This window comes from Hypanus sabinus, chromosome 5 (assembly GCF_030144855.1).
Source record: "Hypanus sabinus isolate sHypSab1 chromosome 5, sHypSab1.hap1, whole genome shotgun sequence".
Classification (NCBI taxonomy): Eukaryota; Metazoa; Chordata; class Chondrichthyes; order Myliobatiformes; family Dasyatidae; genus Hypanus; species Hypanus sabinus.
Genome location: NC_082710.1, coordinates 50,496,878 through 50,516,177, shown reverse-complemented (window position 1 = coordinate 50,516,177; position 19,300 = coordinate 50,496,878). Strand labels below are relative to the sequence as shown.

At 39.2% G+C, this 19,300-nt stretch overlaps 1 protein-coding gene across 1 annotated transcript in view; it reads left to right on the top strand.

Moving 5' to 3' along the window:
- Positions 1 to 19,300, top strand: part of LOC132394145 (A disintegrin and metalloproteinase with thrombospondin motifs 19-like) — a 379,896-nt gene that overhangs the window by 108,486 nt on the left and 252,110 nt on the right. Inside the window, exon 10 of the mRNA XM_059969941.1 lies at positions 17,825 to 17,930. Coding sequence (XP_059825924.1) covers positions 17,825 to 17,930 — 106 coding nt within the window. The remainder of the gene's footprint in view (positions 1 to 17,824; positions 17,931 to 19,300) is intronic.

Here is a 19,300-nt window from a genome sequence, read left to right as displayed (position 1 = left end):
AAATATTTCTGGCCTGTAAAAACCAGGAATACTCATTTGACAAACCAGAGAACTGAAAAGAAGCAGTTTCTTCCACATTTCCATCAAAATTTTATCACCTGAGTATTCAAGTGGTATTTGGTGATTCCTGCCGCTTGGCTTGTGGTCTGAATTTTCCTAGTGTCTCCCACTGCTTTCAGATTAGTTTCTTGTATTATAAACCAGGATGCAATGATCGCAGAGGGAAAGTAGCATGTGGATGTTTGGGAGAACCATCAACTAAATCGGAAAATGGCTTCAAAGAACCATACATAGTTGCCCCAGGAATTCCAACAATCCTCTGCATATATTCCAATTGGACATCAGGCCAAAACTATCGAATTTCTTCATACAATAAAATAAATAATCCGCTACCCTATTTTTGTGATGATATTCACAATCTTTAGAGTGAAAAGTTTAAGGAATGACTAAAACTGGCAGAAGTGAAGATTCTTCAGATCTAAAGATTGCTTAACATGTTTCAAAAGAGAAAAACAACAGGAATTTACATATTCTTCGTTCATTTATGCAAAGGCCATTCAATACCAATTTTTAATTTTGTCTATACCTAAATCATCAGAAAGAGCAAAGCCCCAGCCAGATGTATATTGAAAAAAAATGTATTTACATTTAAATAAAGCAAATGTACCTGAATTTCAGGAAATTGTATGACTCTTAATTACTTCCTGGGTAAAGAAGTTAAGTTAACTGAAGTTGGAAATTATATCCCAATTGAAGATTATTTACACTATGTTTCTTTCAATGTGTAAATTGTTTCCTGGCCATGCCTAATTTAAATTTATTATTAAAGCATGTACCTAAGATTCAGTGTCACTTTGCGGGCACTCATAGTAGATAAAAATAAATACAACAGAATCAATAAAAAGCTACAAACAAAGGTGGACAGACGGCCTATGTGCAGACAGAAACAAACTGCACAAACACAAGTAAACAAACAAGTAATAAATAATATTGAGAATATGTCCTTGAAAGTGACTCCATGGATGTGGAACCACTTTATTGTTTGAGTGAAGTTATCCATGCTGGTTTAGGAGCCTGATGGTTGAAGGGTAATACCTTTTTTGAACCTGCTGGTGTGCAACCTCAGGCTCCTGTATCTCCTTCCTGATGGATGCAGCGAGAAGAGAGCATGGTCTGATGGTGATGGTCCTTGATGATGGATGCTGCTTTCTTATTTCCTCAGTTTGTCTACGTTATTGAGGTAATCAGTCTGCATCATGGATTGTACTTTTTCGGGTAACATTAGATTAAAAAAAAAGATGATGAGTAGATTTATTTCTGAGTGCCTGGAGGTATTAATAGATGTTCAGCGAGAATGTAGAGAGTGGCAACCTACAGCTGAATGACACTCAAATGTTTTTAACTAAATAATGATGCATGAATTTTGACCTGCAATTTTAATTTCTTGAATACTAGAAATGTTGTTTTACTGGAAGTGCCTCCTCTTAGCACATTTTTTTTTAATATGGGCGCAAGAAAATGCCTTTGTTCCTATTTCTGAATGAGCCCTAGTGCCTTCTGAAGGTGTTCTGGATCCAGGTGATGAAACTACAAAACTCAGACTCTTTTGAGTCCAAGCCTTCCACTGTGAAGTAGCACAATAAAATGATTTGTTAGAATACAAAGAAACAGTAACCACATATTTCATCTGACAATGTCCTGTGGTCATCACATTGCAGGAATTTATTTAAATTCTTATCTGACGTCTTGGATCTGGCATTAATAAGTACAGCATTTACAACAGTTTTTGTCTATATGTTTATATAGCAAAAGTCTCACAAGTTATTGCCCATGGCAGAAAACATATTGACAACTAGAGGGTAGAGGGATTAAATATGGCTTTTAGAGCAGCTGAAATGTTTAGCTTTCAACTTTAGCAAAACAACAGTCGAATAGCAGAAGTGGAGAGCAGCATACCAAATCAGTTGGCGATTTTTTTCCAGGATTAGGGTAAGTAAGCAGGGCAGGCTGAAGTAGCTTTCACATTAACAAAAACACTATTGTATGACTTTCCATACAGTTTAAATTTGGATAAATTCCAGCGTGTTAATAAGCACCAGGAAGTTGTGATGCACTTGCATGTAGAGAAGAAATAGTCCTTTTGCTGTCTTTGACAATGTAGGGTCTAAGCAACAACAGCTGGTTGCTTCAACCACTTCTGTTCTTTACATGTGAAGTAAATAATCCTCACGTAGAATGAAAACCAGCTTGCTTGTAGTAGCAATTGATTTATGCCCAGTAGCTGCATTTGATGTGTCTTTCATGTTGGACTTGAACTATATTCACTAAGAATAAAGCAATGAAGTATTGATTTCAGCCTTATAAAATTATGGTGTTATTTCGAAGAAAGGCATTCTTTCATCTTAAATAAAATGCAGTCAAGCTCTTTAGTAAAATAATATTCAAGCTGTGATATTAATTAGCCCTGTGTATTAAGATCTTCAGAAGCAAAACTGCATTATTACTTCTGGTTGGCCAATAATAAGGGCAATTGGAGAAAATAAACACTTCAGTAATATTCTGAACCACAGTAGTATGGACGGGGGCCAATAGTAAGTGTCCTGAATTGGATCAGTTGGGTCCATTGCACATACCTGAAAATTAGCCAATATAAATGGTTAGGCACAGGTCTGTTTTCAGAAAATGCCACTGCTTCCGCACATGAGAAGCGCCACTGGGAATATCATCACATCATTAGTTTTCTGCTGAGAAGGCAGGTGGTTAGTCAATGGACTCATAGCAACAAAGAACAGCCTAGAAATTGGATTGTGCAATAACTCTTTTTGGCCGCCTCTTGTAAAATTCTGACCTTATTCAGAATACATCACGCTGGAAATTATTTCCATGTGAAATTGGGCCAGGCTCTTTTGTGCGCTCTTCACCTTAGCACATGCGATGCTTCCCCAGTATTGGCCTGCTGCAAAATGATGTCATTAATAGTGCACACCCATTTTCACCCATGTCCCATAAACCGGAGCTGAAATCTCAGTAATATGACCATTTAGGAAAAAGTGCTGGGGGGCTTTACAGCGCCAGTGACCTGGGTTCAATTCCTGCTACTGCCTATAAGGAGTTTGTATGTTCTCTCCATGACGGCATGAGTTTCTGCCTGGTGCTCCAGTTTCCTCCCAAAGTACAAAGATTTACAGGTTATAGGTTAATCGGCCATTTTAAATTGTCCTGTGATTAGGCTAGGGCTAAATAGTTGGATTGTTGGTTGTTGTGGCTCGTTGGGCTGGAAGGACCTATTCTGTACTGTATCTGTATATAAATAAATACATACATGCATACAAAGGTGCAAGAAGGACGCCATACCATTTTGTTGCTATTTTCATGCGTTACAGGCACACTAGCTGCGTCTGAGTGCTTTATACATGACTGCAAGCAGCTCAGAATCCTCCCACACACAGCCACACCAAAATATGCTACAGTTAACTGTCAGAGATTCCCCCGACATTTAGTTGCTGAGAGAATCATTGGAGGTGCATTAGTGGCGATAGCTCTGCAAGCATTGCCTTTAACAGAAGTGTCATTATGACCATTATGACATAGATATGCATAAATGTGGCATGATGCTCATATAGAGTCTTTTGAGGAAGTTAGCAGGAAAGCTGATGAAGGCAAGGCAGTCGATGTTGTCCACATGGACTTCAGCAAGGCCTTTGACAAGGTCCCACATGGGAGGTTGGCCAAGAAGGTTCAGCTGCTTGGCATTCAGGATGAGGAAGTAAATTGGATTAGAAATTGGCTTCGTGGGAGAAGCCTGCGAGTGGTAGGTGGTTGCCTCTGACTGGAAGCCTCTTACTAGTGAAATGCCACAGGGCTGAGTCTGTTGATGTTTGTCATCTATTTCAACAATCTGGATGATCATGTATTAAACTGGATCAGCACATTTACAGGTGACACCAAGATTGGGGGCAAAGAGGACAGTGAGAAAGGCTGTGAGAGCTTACAATGAGATCAGGACCATCTGGAAAAATAGGCTGAAAATGGCATATGGAATTTAATGCTGACATGCGTGAGGTGTTGCACTTTCGGGTGGGAAAACCAGGGTAGGACTTTTATCCTGAGTTGTAGGACAACAAGGAATGTGGCCAAACAGGGGGATCTGGGAATACAGATCAACAATTCCCTGAAAGTTGATTCACAGGTAGATAGGGTCATAAAGGGAGCTTCCAGCATAAATGGTGAATGTGTGTTTGATATTAACATTTAAGAAAAGTTTGGATAGGTACATAGATGGGAATGGTATGGAAGGCTTTGGTCCGGGTGCAGGTCAATGGGACTAGGCAGATTAATAGTTTGGCATAGACTAGATGGGCTGAAGGCCCTTCTTCTATGCTGTAGTGTTCTATGACTCTATAGAACATATAGAGTCTAGAGACTCTTCAGAGTTAGGTCATTCTAATCAGGCCTCTGATGAACAATATATTTGCAAGATGTATATTACATCAAAACAAACTGCAGATGTTGGAAATTGGAACTGAAATCAGAAGTTCCAGGGAACAGATAACAGGATGGGTAGCATCTGTGGAAAAAGAATGAATTAACAAATCAAAGAGTCCTATGCATGAAATGTTTTGTTTCTCATTCTACAGAAACTGCCTGACTTGCTGAGTTTTTCCAGCATGTTTTATTTAGGATGTTTTGTGTCTGTTGCAATGCATTTGGCTATGTTCTCTTGGCTAGACTTTTACCCATGCACAGCTTTCATGAAGAAATTATTGAATCACCTCTGATCTTAGTGAGAACCAGGCTATATCTCCAGCATTGGGCTTTGCCAATATTGCTGGCCTCCTACAGCATGCCATTGACTGTTCATGCACCCATAAGGACTTCCATTAACAGCACAAATTTTTTCAAAAGAGGAAAGATTTTCATTTCCTCTATGTTAAGATGGTTATGAATCATGACTGAAATTTTTGTGTGGCAATTCCTTTTTCAAGGAAACATACAAGATTCTTTTATCTGAAGGGATTTTGCACCACTTTGTATTATAAGTGTAACATATTTAATATTTCAGTTCTATTTGAGAAATATTGTGAATATACAGAATTGTTTGATTTAGCATTCATTGATTTTGCCATTATTCATTATGTATTATAGTGTAGGCCTCCAATAGTCTCGATAGATCATGGATTTTCACCTTGGAAAGTTTCCAGGGCACAAGCCTGGGCAAGGTTTTTTTGTATGGAAGACCGGCAGTTGCCCAAGCTGCAAGTCTCCCCTCTCCACGCCACCAATGTTGTCCAAGAGAAGGGCATTAGTATTATAGTAAGAAGTAAGAGAATGGCAAATGTCATTTTGCCACCATGTCATAAGTGGGTGCCTCACCAAAACAAAGTGAAAGTAAAACTAAGTACACAAATATCTTGGCTTCTATGTTTTTCTTTTCATTAACTTCTGGAGATACAAAGCATAAGTGTGGTGCCAGCTAATTTTTAAAATGAATTGGAGAGTTCCTGTTGAAGTACAGCACCTTTTTCTTTGGAAGGGCAGAGAGACATTCAAGTTAATAAAAGTGCTACAACATATTCCAGAGGAAAGAGACATACAATTTTTAAAAAAAGACAGGAAATATGTGAAATTAACAGGCAACATGTATGGCATGGGTTCATGAGCAGTGAGTACCAGGTGATAATAAAAACAAAAACGTGGAAATGGCTGGCTTCATCAGAAAGATAGATGTGTTCAACTGCACAATGGATAACTGGATGATGTATACTGAAAGAATTGAGTGGTATTTTGAAGCAAATGAATTAACTGATGAGAAACAAGTGCCAGTGTTGCTGGGTACCATGGGGGAGGAGAAACATACAGCTTGCTTAGAAGTTTAACTGCTCCAACCAAACCAGCTGACATGAGCTTTGTTCATATTGTGAATGTAATACAGGAACATTTAGATCTAAACTTCTGTGGATTGCAGAACGATTTAGATTTCATAAGCTGAATCAAAAGGAAGGGGAGTTAATTTCAGCTTATGTGGCTGAATTGAAGTAATTGTCTGAGTATTGTCAGTTCAGTGAAGGGTTTAAAGATACACTGAGAGATTGTTTAGTTTATGGAATCTTACAAGAAAGTATTCAAAAATGGTTCCTAATTGAAGCACAACTCACATTTAAAGAGCAGTTGAAAATCTGTATCAATGGAAACAGTAGCTGGAGAGACATTTGAGTTGCAGTTGGGAATTAAAGTGTGTGAACAAAATTGTAACACTTAAACAGAAATCTTCCTGGCTGAACAAATTGTGTTACTGTTGTGACAGGGATTAACCAAACCAAAGCATGTTTAAAGATGAAACTTCCAGAAAACACAACAAAATAGGACACATACAAAGAACATCTTGGGCAGGCAAAGTAAATGGACTGCTCAGCAAAGAAAAAAAGATTAAAAGTCAAGTTGTAGTTTCAAAAAGAACATTAACCTGTATACTGTTGATGAAAAATCTAATAATGATGCGTAGCCTTGATATTTACAACATGAACACTAACAAGAGACAAGCAATATGGCTTACACCAGAAGTGAATTGCAAATTAATTAAAATGGATTTGGACACTGGCTCAGCTGTTTAAGTTATTCTACAAAATGGGTTTGAATGCCATTTCAATGATACTGAACTTAAGCCTGCAGATATCAAACTACGTGCCTGTATTGGAGAAAAGATAACTCCTGTGGGAATGACATTCATAACAGTGGAATACAACAACCAATGAGCCTCATTGGGCTTGCAAGTGGTAAAAACAGGGTCTTGATCAGCTGAGGCAGCTACAGATTGATTTATCTGCCACTTGTGTGCCACATCTCCTACAACAGAGTAAACCAAAAGTGAATTAAGAAAGATACTAGATAATGCCACAGCAGTGTTCAAAGCTGGCATTAGAAAGATACCAATGGTAAAATAGTGTTAAATGCAAATACCACACCTGAGTTTTACAAAGCCTTTCCAGTTCCTTTTACCATCCTTGCTAATGCAGCTAGTGAGCTAGATCACTTCGAGGCTGAAGAAATTCTTTTCAAGATTGCAAGGTCCCCAGTAGTCCCAGTAACCAAGAAGGATGGGTCTGTCCAGATCTGTTAAGGTCACCGTCAACCCAGTACAGAAAGCAGATCAATACCCTTTGCCCAGGATAGTGAATACCTTTGTAAATCCTTCTGGATGGAAACACTTCAGCAAAGTGGAATTAGCTGCGACCTACGTACAGATGGAAATGGAAGAAGAGTGTAATGTGGTTCACAGCGTAAACACTCACAAAGGACTTTATCACTTTAATAGGCTTATTTTTTTAGTAGCATCTGCACCTGCACTCTGGCAGAAAGCTGTAGACCAGGTGCTGCAAGGCTGCCCGGGCTCTCAGTGTTACCTGGATGATGTTATTGTTACTGGTGAGGATGACAAGGAACATCTCCAAAATCTCAAGACATTTGTTAAAAAGATTAGTTGACTTTAGGCTCAGAGCATAATGCAACTAATCTGAATTATTTAAACGAAACATCACTTACTGTGGTCACACCATTGATGCGCAAGAATTATACAAGTGTGCTGAGAAAATTCAAGCAGTGGTGGATGCCTCAAGGCCAAAGGAACTGTCACAGTTGTGGACCTTTTCAGGAATTATCAATTACTATAACAGGTTCCTGCCAAACTGGGCTACTGTCCTCCACCCTTGAACTCATTACTACAGATTGAGAAGAAATGGCAATGGACAAAGCAATGTGAGGTAGCTTTCCAAAAGGTAAAGGAAGTGGTGACACCAGACATTATACTCACATATTATGATCTACATCATCCAGTAAAACTTGCCTGTGATGCTTCGCCTTGAGGTATGTCACATGTCATGAATGACGGAAGTGAACATCCATAATCTTTGCATCACATTCCCTCCTTACCCACTGCAGAGAAAAATTACACACAGATTGACTAAATGGCATTGAGTTTTGTGTGAAAAGTTTCAACCAGTGTGCTTATATGGGAGAGTTTATTCTCATTACTCTCAACCACTGGTGTCCATTTTCAGTTCCACTAACACCAGTAGCATGAATTCAGAGGTATGTTATATTGTGTGTGTGATATGTATATAATATTAGTGAGCAGTATGTTACATTATTGGGTACAGTTGATTCTATATTGAGCTGGAGTTTGTAGTTATACACGGAGGAGTGTAGTGTAATATTTCAGTAATATATGAGAAATATTGTGAATTCATGATGGATTATCAGTCAGAAGTATGTGAATGACTTGTGTCATTATCCCACCACGTCACATGCGAGTGCTCACTTAAAGAAAAGGAAAGAAAAGCTAAGTACAATAATATCCGGGCTCTTGTGATTTTTTTTCCGGTTTAGTTTCTGGAGTTACAAAACATAACAATAAGGAGTTATCACCACCCAAGGAATGGATCCTGGAGGCATTCTGTGAGAACCAGAACTGTAGAACAAAACACAATTAATCTGCTGAAGCCGAGATGTTATTCCCATAGCAATCTGTGGGCTCTTTGCAGCATTCAATAAGGATCGCAGATACTTTGTCAGCATGCAGTGCATAACAACAATGTAGCAAAGAATATCCAGAACCTTGGAACTGAGGCAGAGTCTGGAGAGCAGGACAAAGGTGTCAACTACCACAGATTGTTACCAGCATTCACTGTCTCATCTCATATTTGTGCAGAGGAGGCAGGTGCTGTCTGCAAGGATATTAAACAATTCCCTAGCAGACTTCCGACAGAATTCTGTAAAATAAAATTTATGGGTATTTGCAGGGAGAAGTTTCCATTCTATCTCACTTTACTAATCTCTCCATTTTACCATCCTAACATTTTCCCTGAATGTAGCACATAATTGAATAAGTCCCTGTTGCTGTTATTTTCAATAATATACAACAATATCTGTATCTTTAAAATGAAACACACCTCAGTGAAACAACTTAGAGGCTTGTATTAAAAGTTTCATGAAGATCTCCAATCTGCAGGTCTCCTTGACGTCTCATGTGAAGTCATGAAGATTCTATCCACATTGCTCCATTGTGTGAGATTTATCATTTTGGGAAGAGACTACTGAACTCCACCCTGTGCTAGGCTCTTCTGGGATGCCAGGAGGGTTTCCTGGTACTTCAGGGCATCCTCCATGACCTGGAGTGATTTGAGTGATTATGAAAGTTACTGTCCCCTCTCCTGTAGACATTGTCTTCTTTGTGGCAGCTGAAAGCTCTGTGGCTTTCAAGGGGATCGGGCCTTTGAGGACCTACACCCTCTTCCACTTGTTGTGTAGCAATGTGCTGTAAGATACATGGAATTAGGTGTGGTCTCGTCAGGAACTGCATAGTCCTGATTTAGTACAATATGCTGGGTGTAAACCGTGCTAACACTGTTTCTAATTAGATTTTTGGCAAGCTCCTGTTTTTTTTTTCTTATTTGCAATTATACTGTTAGACATTATTGCTAAATATAGCCATGTTCTAGCACACCAAAAGTGGGTGAATTCTGATTTCTAGGCAGGTGCAAGCATAAAATAGATAGCAACTCATCAATCTATTTTTTTTTAAACAGTTCTGTTTTCAAAGTACTCCATGAGCCTTCTCCTTTCCCTCCACCCCACTTCCCTCCTTCCACCTCCAATTGCTCCTTCCTTCCCGTTTCCTCCCTCCAGACCTTTAAGTCTAGTCTTTCCTGTGTCACTTTATCATTGGTGGCTGTGGTTTATTTTCCTAGAGCATGACCCATAGAATAAAATGCCTCACCCTCTTTCTCTCTTTTTATACAGCCTTTATAACTTGAACTCATTTGCTTATGAGGTACAGAAGCAGGCATTCAAGTCATCAGGTCCATTCTGGCTCAGAAGTGTGCCAAGGTGACAATTGACATTGACAAGAACTTTATCAGCAAGTATTTTGAGGACTGTTCCCAGTTCAACCAAGAACCATGGATGAACCAGGAGATACACTCACGACTGACGTTTAGGACTGCAGTTTTCAAATTAAGTGAACCTGACCTTTACAAGAAATTAAGTTATCATCTCAAGAAAACCATCAGAAATGCCAAGTAATAGTACCAGTCCAAAGCTGTGTGCCAGACCAGCCATCATTTGTAGCAGAGCTTTTGTGCTATAACAGGTTCCAAATGAAGTCAGGCAGCATCGCTGGAACATTGCATCCCATCCTGATGAGCTTAACACATTCTATGCACCTTTTGAACAGGGCTCAAATCATGTTCCTGGCCATGCCCCTTGATCTTTTGAAGATCAGTTGGCAGGGGTATTTTCAAACATTTTTAACCTCTCCCTGGTTCAGTCTGCTTTAAAATGACAACTAGCACCCCTGTGCCGAGGAAAAACAAGGTAATGTTCCTCAGTACATGTGACAATAATAAACCAATTTACCAGTTTACTAGTTTATATACTGGAGGTCAACCATTATCAATAGAGTTGCATTCATGAAAGCAGATTAGTGCATGTAGGAGAAAAGGAAGTTAGAGAAAGAAGATATGACCCATTGCGGGGTGAGATTTTAATACAGTTATAAAATGTATTATAAATTATTTAAATACATTTATTATAATAATCTAAATACATTAACATATTTATAAATTATAATATGTTCCAATATGCTGAAAAGCTGCAGCATTTTGCTTGTTTCCGAACATAACTTCCTGGGCTCCTATACTTTAAACATTTTCTTTTTCTGAGATATTTTTACATTGCTTCTATGGGGCCAAACCTCTTATAATTAGGGAAATATCATGAGTACAAATAAAAATTCCAAGTGTTCCCATGTGAATTTATTCAGGGCATGTGATAAGTGAAATATGGTTGGAAGTGGGACTGGACCCAGTTAGGAGTTAGAGATGACCAGCTTTGGGAAATTACGCTGAGCCGTAAAAATAAGATTGCAAGTTATTTCTTGAAACACGTACTTAGTAGTTACAACAGAATTAGTTTTTGAGGATTTTCTTGTGTGGGTCCAAATGGTATATTGTTGAGGAACACACACAAAATGCTGGAGGAATTCAGCAGGTCAGGTAGCATCTATGAAGAGGAATTAACAATCAATGTTTTGGGCCAAAATACTTCATTAGGGCTGGAAAGTGAGGGGAAGCCACAGAATAAGAAGTTGGGAGGGAGGGGAAGGAGTACAAGTTGGCTAGTGATAGGTGAAACCAGGGAGCGTGTAGGTAGGTGGGTGTAGGAGAGGGAACGATAGGTGTAGGTAGAAGAAGCAAAGGCTGAAGAAGAGGGCATCTGATAGGAGAGGGCAATGGACCAGGGGAGAAAGGGAAGAATGAGTGGCATGAGCAGGAGGTGATGGGCAGGTGAGGAGAAGAGAAGGGGTAAGAGAATGCAGAATAAAAAAAGAGAAAGGGTGGGGGAGGAAAGATTACCATTAAGTTAGCAAACTCAACATTCATGCCATCAGATTGGAGGCTAACAAAACAGTTTATGAAATGCTACTCCTCCAGCTTGAGTGTGGCCTCATTGTGTTAGTAGAGGAGACCATGGGAAGTCAAATTGAAATGGGTGGCCACTGGGAAATTCCACCTTCTGTGCCTTAATGCTCCTGAACTGCTGAGTTCCTCAAGCATTTTGTATGTGTTACTCTGGATTTCTCTGGATTACTCTGCAGAATCTTTTGCATTTGTATACGTTGTTTACAGTCAAGATCTTTGACAACTCTAACAAATCCATTCTGTGCTTGTGGCAAATTACTTCCCTGGTGTTAGTCACTGGAACATTATTATTCCTGAGATTTGTTAATCCTTGAAGAAAAGAAGGCTTGAAAAATCATTTAGATGACCAAAGTGGTAGCCTCAGTCTCAACTTTAGCACCGATTCAGCTCTTGTCTGTAAATTGTACGTGGCCAAAAATCTTAAATTTCATTCATCAAACCCAAAGAGGAAAAAGTGGTCAGTTCTCCATGGGGAGACAGTATTTGATGCAGGGCAGCTTTACCAGCAGAGGCTCCGTTGATATCTGAAATGAAACAGAAGAAAGAATGCCATTCATTAACTTTTATGTAGGCAAAATTTGGAAATTCATTATTAGTATCAAGCTAAAGCTCTTTTTCTATCTTATTAATTTTGTTCACTTTTACTGTTAGACTTCATTGTTTCACATCAATGCCTCTACCCTGACCTTTGTACCTTTCCAGCACCTAACTTGCCCATCCTCCTCCCTCCGTGTCTTAACTCAAATGACCCTTTTCATTTCCACACCTGACTCTAATAACTTCTTTGTTATCAGTCTCTTAGCTTTCTGAAACACATCTGTCTGTGACCTTTCACCTTCCTCAACACTCTTGTGCTTGCTGAGTTACACCCATTCTCAGTTTGCTCTCATCAAATTTAAAATCACAAATGTATGTTCTAACTCAGTTCATGGCCTTGACTTTGCTAAAATCTGTAATCTCTTCTGCACTTTCCTGGCCTTTCATGCTTTCATTCTCCATGCTTTCAGCTGCCTATGAACCTGCTGCTTCCTTTATAGTGGCATCCAAACATCCTGCTGCTCAAGCCCCAAACCAACCTAACCCATTCCACCTTTGCCAAAGGCTTTATGTCATTTACCTCCTTTATTCCTCTGCTAAATTCTTATATTTCAGGAAATGTCATTCAACTCTTGAGCAATGCATTCTTACATTTGCCACCAGGTGCAAGGAAATGTGCAATTCATCCCTATGCCAAACCTCATTAGTCCTCAACTTCTCCAGCTTTTATTTACTTCAGTGTTGCACTATGTTAATTTTACCTCTTTTACTCAATTGATCCTTCAGCCCATGATGTCTGTGCGAAACAAGAGGGGAATTAAATTTAACCTCTTCTACCTTAAGTTGTTTCCATATCTCTCTGTTCCCTGCACATTTATGTGTCTACCTGACTGTAACATCTGTGTAGCGTTTGTCTTATCTTCTATGACTGGTCTCCGCACTCTTCATGAGAAAATCAAATTACCTAGTTCTGCACTAGGTGCTAGAGGGCTATCAGAAGCTCTAGGTATTGAAAGGAGGCAGTGAATAGTAAACACACACTTCTGGAGGTAAGTTTGTTTATAAAAATGGCAATATATATAAAATATTTACATGAGCAAGAACAATTCAAAATTCCAACATTCTGTCTTAGGTTCCAAATCTCAGATATCTAACAAAAACAAATTCCTTTTTAGTTAGAATCAGTGAGATTCATTAGAACAACCTTTATTATTACAATTTCTCTAATTAATTAGATCTAGCGTTATTCCCTATTTAAAGGATTACAGACTAACTAATTGAATTTCTATTCTTAAGTATTATGGTTAACTTCAGTTTCAGTTCAAGTCAGTATATTTAAAAATTCAAATTCAATTCCCCAAAAAATGTATTTATAACTTAACTTCTTTCATGATAGTTCTCCAACATCACAACTTTTAAACAAAGTAAATCCCATTTAGTGACTTATCAAAGTCTTTGCAAAAATAACAGTTCCTGCAGAAAATCAAATTCAGATCCTTTGAATGAAAAATAAACTTATAGATCCAACTGTATTAAATCATCTATTTCTTGAAATATTTCGTTCCCACGCTGGTTCTTCGATCTTGGGTGGCTCACCTCCTTGTTTCTTTGTTCATTGGATGAAACAGTTGGTCATCCAGGGAAAGTCAATTCATAAAACTTATACAAGAAAAAACCTGACCAAATCCTTTGGTATTATATAACCAATCTAATTCCCAATTACAAAGTAGAACTCTTGGACTCTTGCCTCTGCCAATATTGTCCCATTATAGCTGCTGCTTGTTATAGCCGTAGATTCAATAAATCTGTTAGCGATATTGTCTCTCCTCCAGGGGTTTCACCCTGAGGTTTTCAACTAAGTAAGGCAGAGATACTCACTAGTAATTCCACTTTTAACAGACTGTGTCTTTAGTTGCTGATAGCTTGCTGCGTTTCTCTTGCTTGTCCGCACCTGCGTCAGCCACAAGTTGTTCGCAAATAGCTTTTTTTCCAAGTTCTCATTTTTTAAAAATTTGGCAAACCTCATTTTCATCCCTCCACAGTTAGAGCTATCTAACATTACACCTTTGGGTTTACTTTACCTGAGTTACATAACACCCTCTTAAGCACCACCATCAGATCTGCTTCTGCCACTACCCCAGACAGTCTGTTCCAGGCAACTATTACTTCTGTTTAAAAAAGAAACTGGTCTGCACAGCTTCCCTTAAACATACCCCCTTCATATTAAATGCATGTCCTCTACACTTGATTTTTCCAGCCTGGGAGAATGATTCTGATCTGTCTATACTTAGCATAATTTTAAATGTTTCTCTAAGGCACCTCAGCCTCCAATGCTGGAGAGAAAATAACCCGTATGTCCAACCTCTCTTCATAGTTCATATCTTTTAGTAACCTCTATAGCACCCTCTCCAAAGCCTCCATCTCCTTCCCGTAACATGGTGACCTGAATTGCACACGCTACTCCAAGTGCGGCCTAACCATGCTTCATATAGCTGCAATATAATTTTATTTCCCTTATACTCAGATTAAACTTGGATTAAACTCCATTTCCCATTTTTCCACCCATATCTGTAATTGCTTTATATTCTGCTGCATTCTTTAACAGACCATAAGATATTGGAGCAGAATTCAGCCATTTGGCCCCTCAAGTCTGCTCTATCATTCAATCATGGCTGAATTTATTTTGCAATTTAAATTTCTCTATGACCCTTAACCCCTTACCAATCTCTGCCTTAAATACACCCAATGATTTGGCTTCACCGCCCTTTGTGGCAACAAATTCCATAGATTGACCACCCTCAGGCTGAAGAAATTCCTCCTATCAGTTTTAAATGGGGAAACCTTTATTCTGAAGCTATCAGCCCTCTATACCATTCACAACTCCAGCAACTTTTGTGTCATCAGCAGACTTACTAACCCACCCATCTACATTTTCATCCAAGTTGAGAGGTTTATTTCTGTGATATTTGCGTAGTCTTATATTTGTTAAATGCAGGGGCATTGAAATTGTTGCATTTGGAATTTGTTTGGCTTGACAATAAATGATGGAAGTATACATACTGTACTCTTTAATGCTGTGATTAGTTCCCTTATTGTTTTAGTCACAATACTTAGCTGGGGCTAAAGGACAGTATTATGTGAATTATCTATAGAGGTGCTTTGCTCACTATTGTTAAGAGCCTGCCTAGAATTTGGTCAGGGCCTGCAGTAACTTATAAATAGTTAATAGTGGAGTGTCTCAATGGAGTAAAGTCTCGGGGGAAGGGTACAATTGGGAAGTGAGGACTTGGGCAGTGTTGAGTCAAAAACCATTCAGGATTATGATTAGGGGTTGAGAGCTGGTGATAATCAACATGGAGATTGTGATCAATAGTCAGGTTTGCATTGCTACCAGAGCAGCAGGTGCTGATTGGGGGCTGGGGTTGGTAGATGGAAGTGAGAAAAAAAACAGGTGTGATGGTTACTTAAGGATTCAAGATTCTAATACATTTATTATCAAAGAATGTAAATTACACAACCTTGAGATTTGTTTGCTTACAGGTAGCCTATTATACCATTTCCTCTGAAACTTCACTTCATTGAGACACCCCACCGTAACTATTTAATATTTTTGCAGCCGCTGAGTGAATTCTACAGAGGCTCTTAACATTAGTGAGCAAAGGACCTTTGTAGATAATTCCCTGACCTGAGACATGCTGAGAGTAGTCCCCTTTCAGCTATCATTCCGTTTGGACCATGTGATCCACTCAAATTGCTCCAGAAGTTGTGGAGCTGGTGTTTTGATGTAGTAAGTGTGTGTTTGCAGGGTCCTCCATGTGTTATATCTCAGATGGACATGGCTTTGAAATGGTGAGAAAAAGATTTATTAATCAAAGTTGTATACCTAAATAATCAATTGTGTTGCTACAAACTTCAAATATAGTTTGGTAAGAAATAGACACTCAGTGGCCACTTTATTAGGTACACCTGAACACCTGCATATTAATGCAAATATCATGTGGCCAATCATGTGGCAGCAACTCAATACATACATGGTCAAGAGGTTCAGTTGTCGTTCAAACCAAGTGAAACGGCCTGGCTTCCTTGGCTGCATGAGTCGAGGGAAGACATTCTCTGGTTCCACCAAACTCTGAGATTGAGATGGCTGGATCCCTCCCCAGACCCCGGTTTGTGTGGGTGTTGTGTAATTTGCTACCCTCTTGCAAATTTGTGCCACGAAATAACAGACTGCATACGACTAAAGGAATTATATCTATGAAACTTGACTTAACTAAAGGGTTAGTAAAGAAAAACAAAAAGAAAAGGGCTCTTTTTAATTAAACAGTTAAATGTGCACGAGTTGGAGCTCAAGGTTTCACCATATTCACCAATCCTCAATCAATCCCGGGCACTAGCTTTCTTGAGTCACAGTCCGGCTCTGGGTCAAATCCTATGACCTGTTCTTTCCAGTGTCTTCTGTCTTCATCTCTTGCCAAACAAAAGCCCCAGGCCCAACCTTAGTGTCCCTCAGCAGAATACCGCCCCCCAGTTCCACCATTCTAATGGGATGGCACACATTCCGCATCATCCCTTATCTTCAACTATAACCCAGACAGGCTGCAAGCAGAACAGACTGCTCTGACAGAACTGCTAAATGAAATACCTACAGCATAGCAGTAAAAATGCGAACCAGGGCATTACACAGGCATTAGAATAGGGAAGAAATGTGATCTAAGTGATTGAGCTGCCAAATGGGGTTGTGTGAGTATCTCAGAAACTGCTGATCTCCGGGGATTTTCACGCACAAGAGTCCCTAGAGTTTACAGGGAATGATGTGAAAAAAAAATACAGTGTGCAACAGTTCTGTGGATGAAAATGCAATGCCTTGTTAATCAAAGTGATCAGAGGAGACTGATTCAAGCTGACAAGGACTCAACAGTAAATCAAATAACAGTAGTGTGCCGGAAGTACATTTCTGAATGCACAACACATTGAACCCTGAAGTGGACGGGCTACAACATTGGAAGACCATGAACATGCACTTGGTGGCTCCTTTATTAAGTACCTCCTGTACCTAATAAAGTGGGCACTGAGCATATGTGCTAGTACTAAATATCCCATTCTCTATTGATTCCTCAGCACAATAATCTAGAAAATTATTTACTAAGCACTCCATGGATTCATCCTCATACTATTAACTATTAATTTGGTTCGAATAGCCCAAGTGTAGATAAGGCCTAATGAATTCTTGTATTACCTTGATGAAGTGTGTTGATTTTGACTTATAATCAAGATTGATTGTCAGTGGCTGAATGAACTTTGAGAATCAATTTTGATTATAAATCAAAATCAACACACAGTAAATGTTCAAAATCTATACTAAATTTTCCTAGAAATGGTTAGCAGGTGTAGGAAGAGAATCAGAGTGAGCAATTTAGATGTAGCTCAAAGTTTTTAAAATAGTCAGGTTATAGTTTAACTCTATTTGAATGTGATTGTCTCAGATATGAAATTCTGCTAACTTAATATCATAGAAGCAAAAATTGAAGCTACTTGAAATCTGGGGTGTTTTTTTTTGTATATGTGACATTTTTAAAGAAAAGTAGCTTAAAACATTTTTGTTTCAATTAGATTTACATTTTTGCTGACTTTATGTTGTTCTTCAAAATTTATTGTAATCTTAAGACTCAGACAATAACATTAAACATAATTTGTTTAAATAAATGTTAAGACTATAGACCTTTAAAAAGTTGTAAATCTTTCAGACTGATTTATTATTTATCTATATGAGTTACTGTTTAGATTTTGTCTTTACTAGTATTTTCTTTTGGCAGGTATAGCATATCTTAGCGGAATGTGCAGTGAGAAAAGGAAGTGTGTTCTTGCTGAGGACAATGGACTGAATCTGGCATTCACAATTGCACATGAGATGGGTCACAAGTAAGTAAGAACCATAAATAATCACTTAAAATTAACTGTTCTCATTGGTCAGCTGTAGACGGTTACCAGTTTTATAATGTTAAATTGGCTTAAATAAGTATGAAAATCACATAAGCATTTAATATATAGGTAGCTCATTGCCTCATATTAACTGCCTGTCCAGTGTAGGCAGCTAAATTCACTCTTGTTTTTGAGATTTATATTGCTTCAGCTCTATAGAACACCTACCATTTGAGTTAATGTAAAAGTCTCAATAAACTGTTATCTCAGGAAAACATAATCAGGTCAAGATAATCATTTTACTGGTAATCTTTAGCGACAGCAGGGCATGACAGGAATCAAAGTTTGTCATATTGATTTCTGAAATGCGGATTCTTTTATCTCTGTAGAGCTTCAAAGTGGACTCAGATTTACTCAACTATGTTCAGTTATAATATCTTAAGTAATAATTCTAATGGCCTGGGTCCCTGAAACTGTTTTATAATGTATTAAAACGGGCTTAATTTGAAATCTTTCTCTGTGGTTTGTTGTCCGGGGAATTTGTCAGTTGCTCACTCCACTCATGTTAGTAAAGACCCTACACAAAATATCAGAGAGACATTCAGCTAACTCAGTGAGTTGATACAGCCTGTGCACAGAACATGCTGTGGCGAGCATTTGGTCCACGATGATAGATGAGGAAGCTTGTTTAACCAACAGCCGTGTTTATTGTGATAGATATGAAAGCAGACTGGGCACTGTGACCCAGAGAGAGATCCCTCTCAGTCACATACAGATAGGGGAGGTGATCATCACATACCACAGCTACAGTCAGGGTGACCCACAAGCACCCTTGTGAAATACAGTCTAGCCCAAGCTGAAGTGTAGCAATAATGAACTTGAACATCCCACAAAAGCATTTTAAAACAAAAACAATACACTGTGCTGGCAATTAGGAATGCTGGAGTGGGCTGTAGACTGTGCCCCCTCCCCTGGAGCACTACACTGCCCCCACCTGAGCGGTCAGTCATCCCCAGCAAATCCAGAGTCCACAACAAAGTCCAAAAATCCCAATGCTGGCCCAGGGGAGGCAAGGGGCAGGGCACCCGGAGTGTCACTTCCTTCCTTCAGCCTCGCTGGGTCAGCAGTGACCAAGAGCGGATATGGTTCCGACCGGTCCCGGTGCAACATGACTGCCTTCTGCCACTCAGGCAACTCACTATACCACATCAGCGATACAGTCGAGCACCTCTCCCGGACCCTTCTAATGGCTTCCAAGCTTGGGGGAATAGTCCCTTCTCCTCCCAGCTGGGGCAGTAGACCCATTCTGGGAGCCCCACCAGGTTCTGCTGCATTGGCGCCCTAGACTGGCAGCCCGGCCTTTCCTGGAA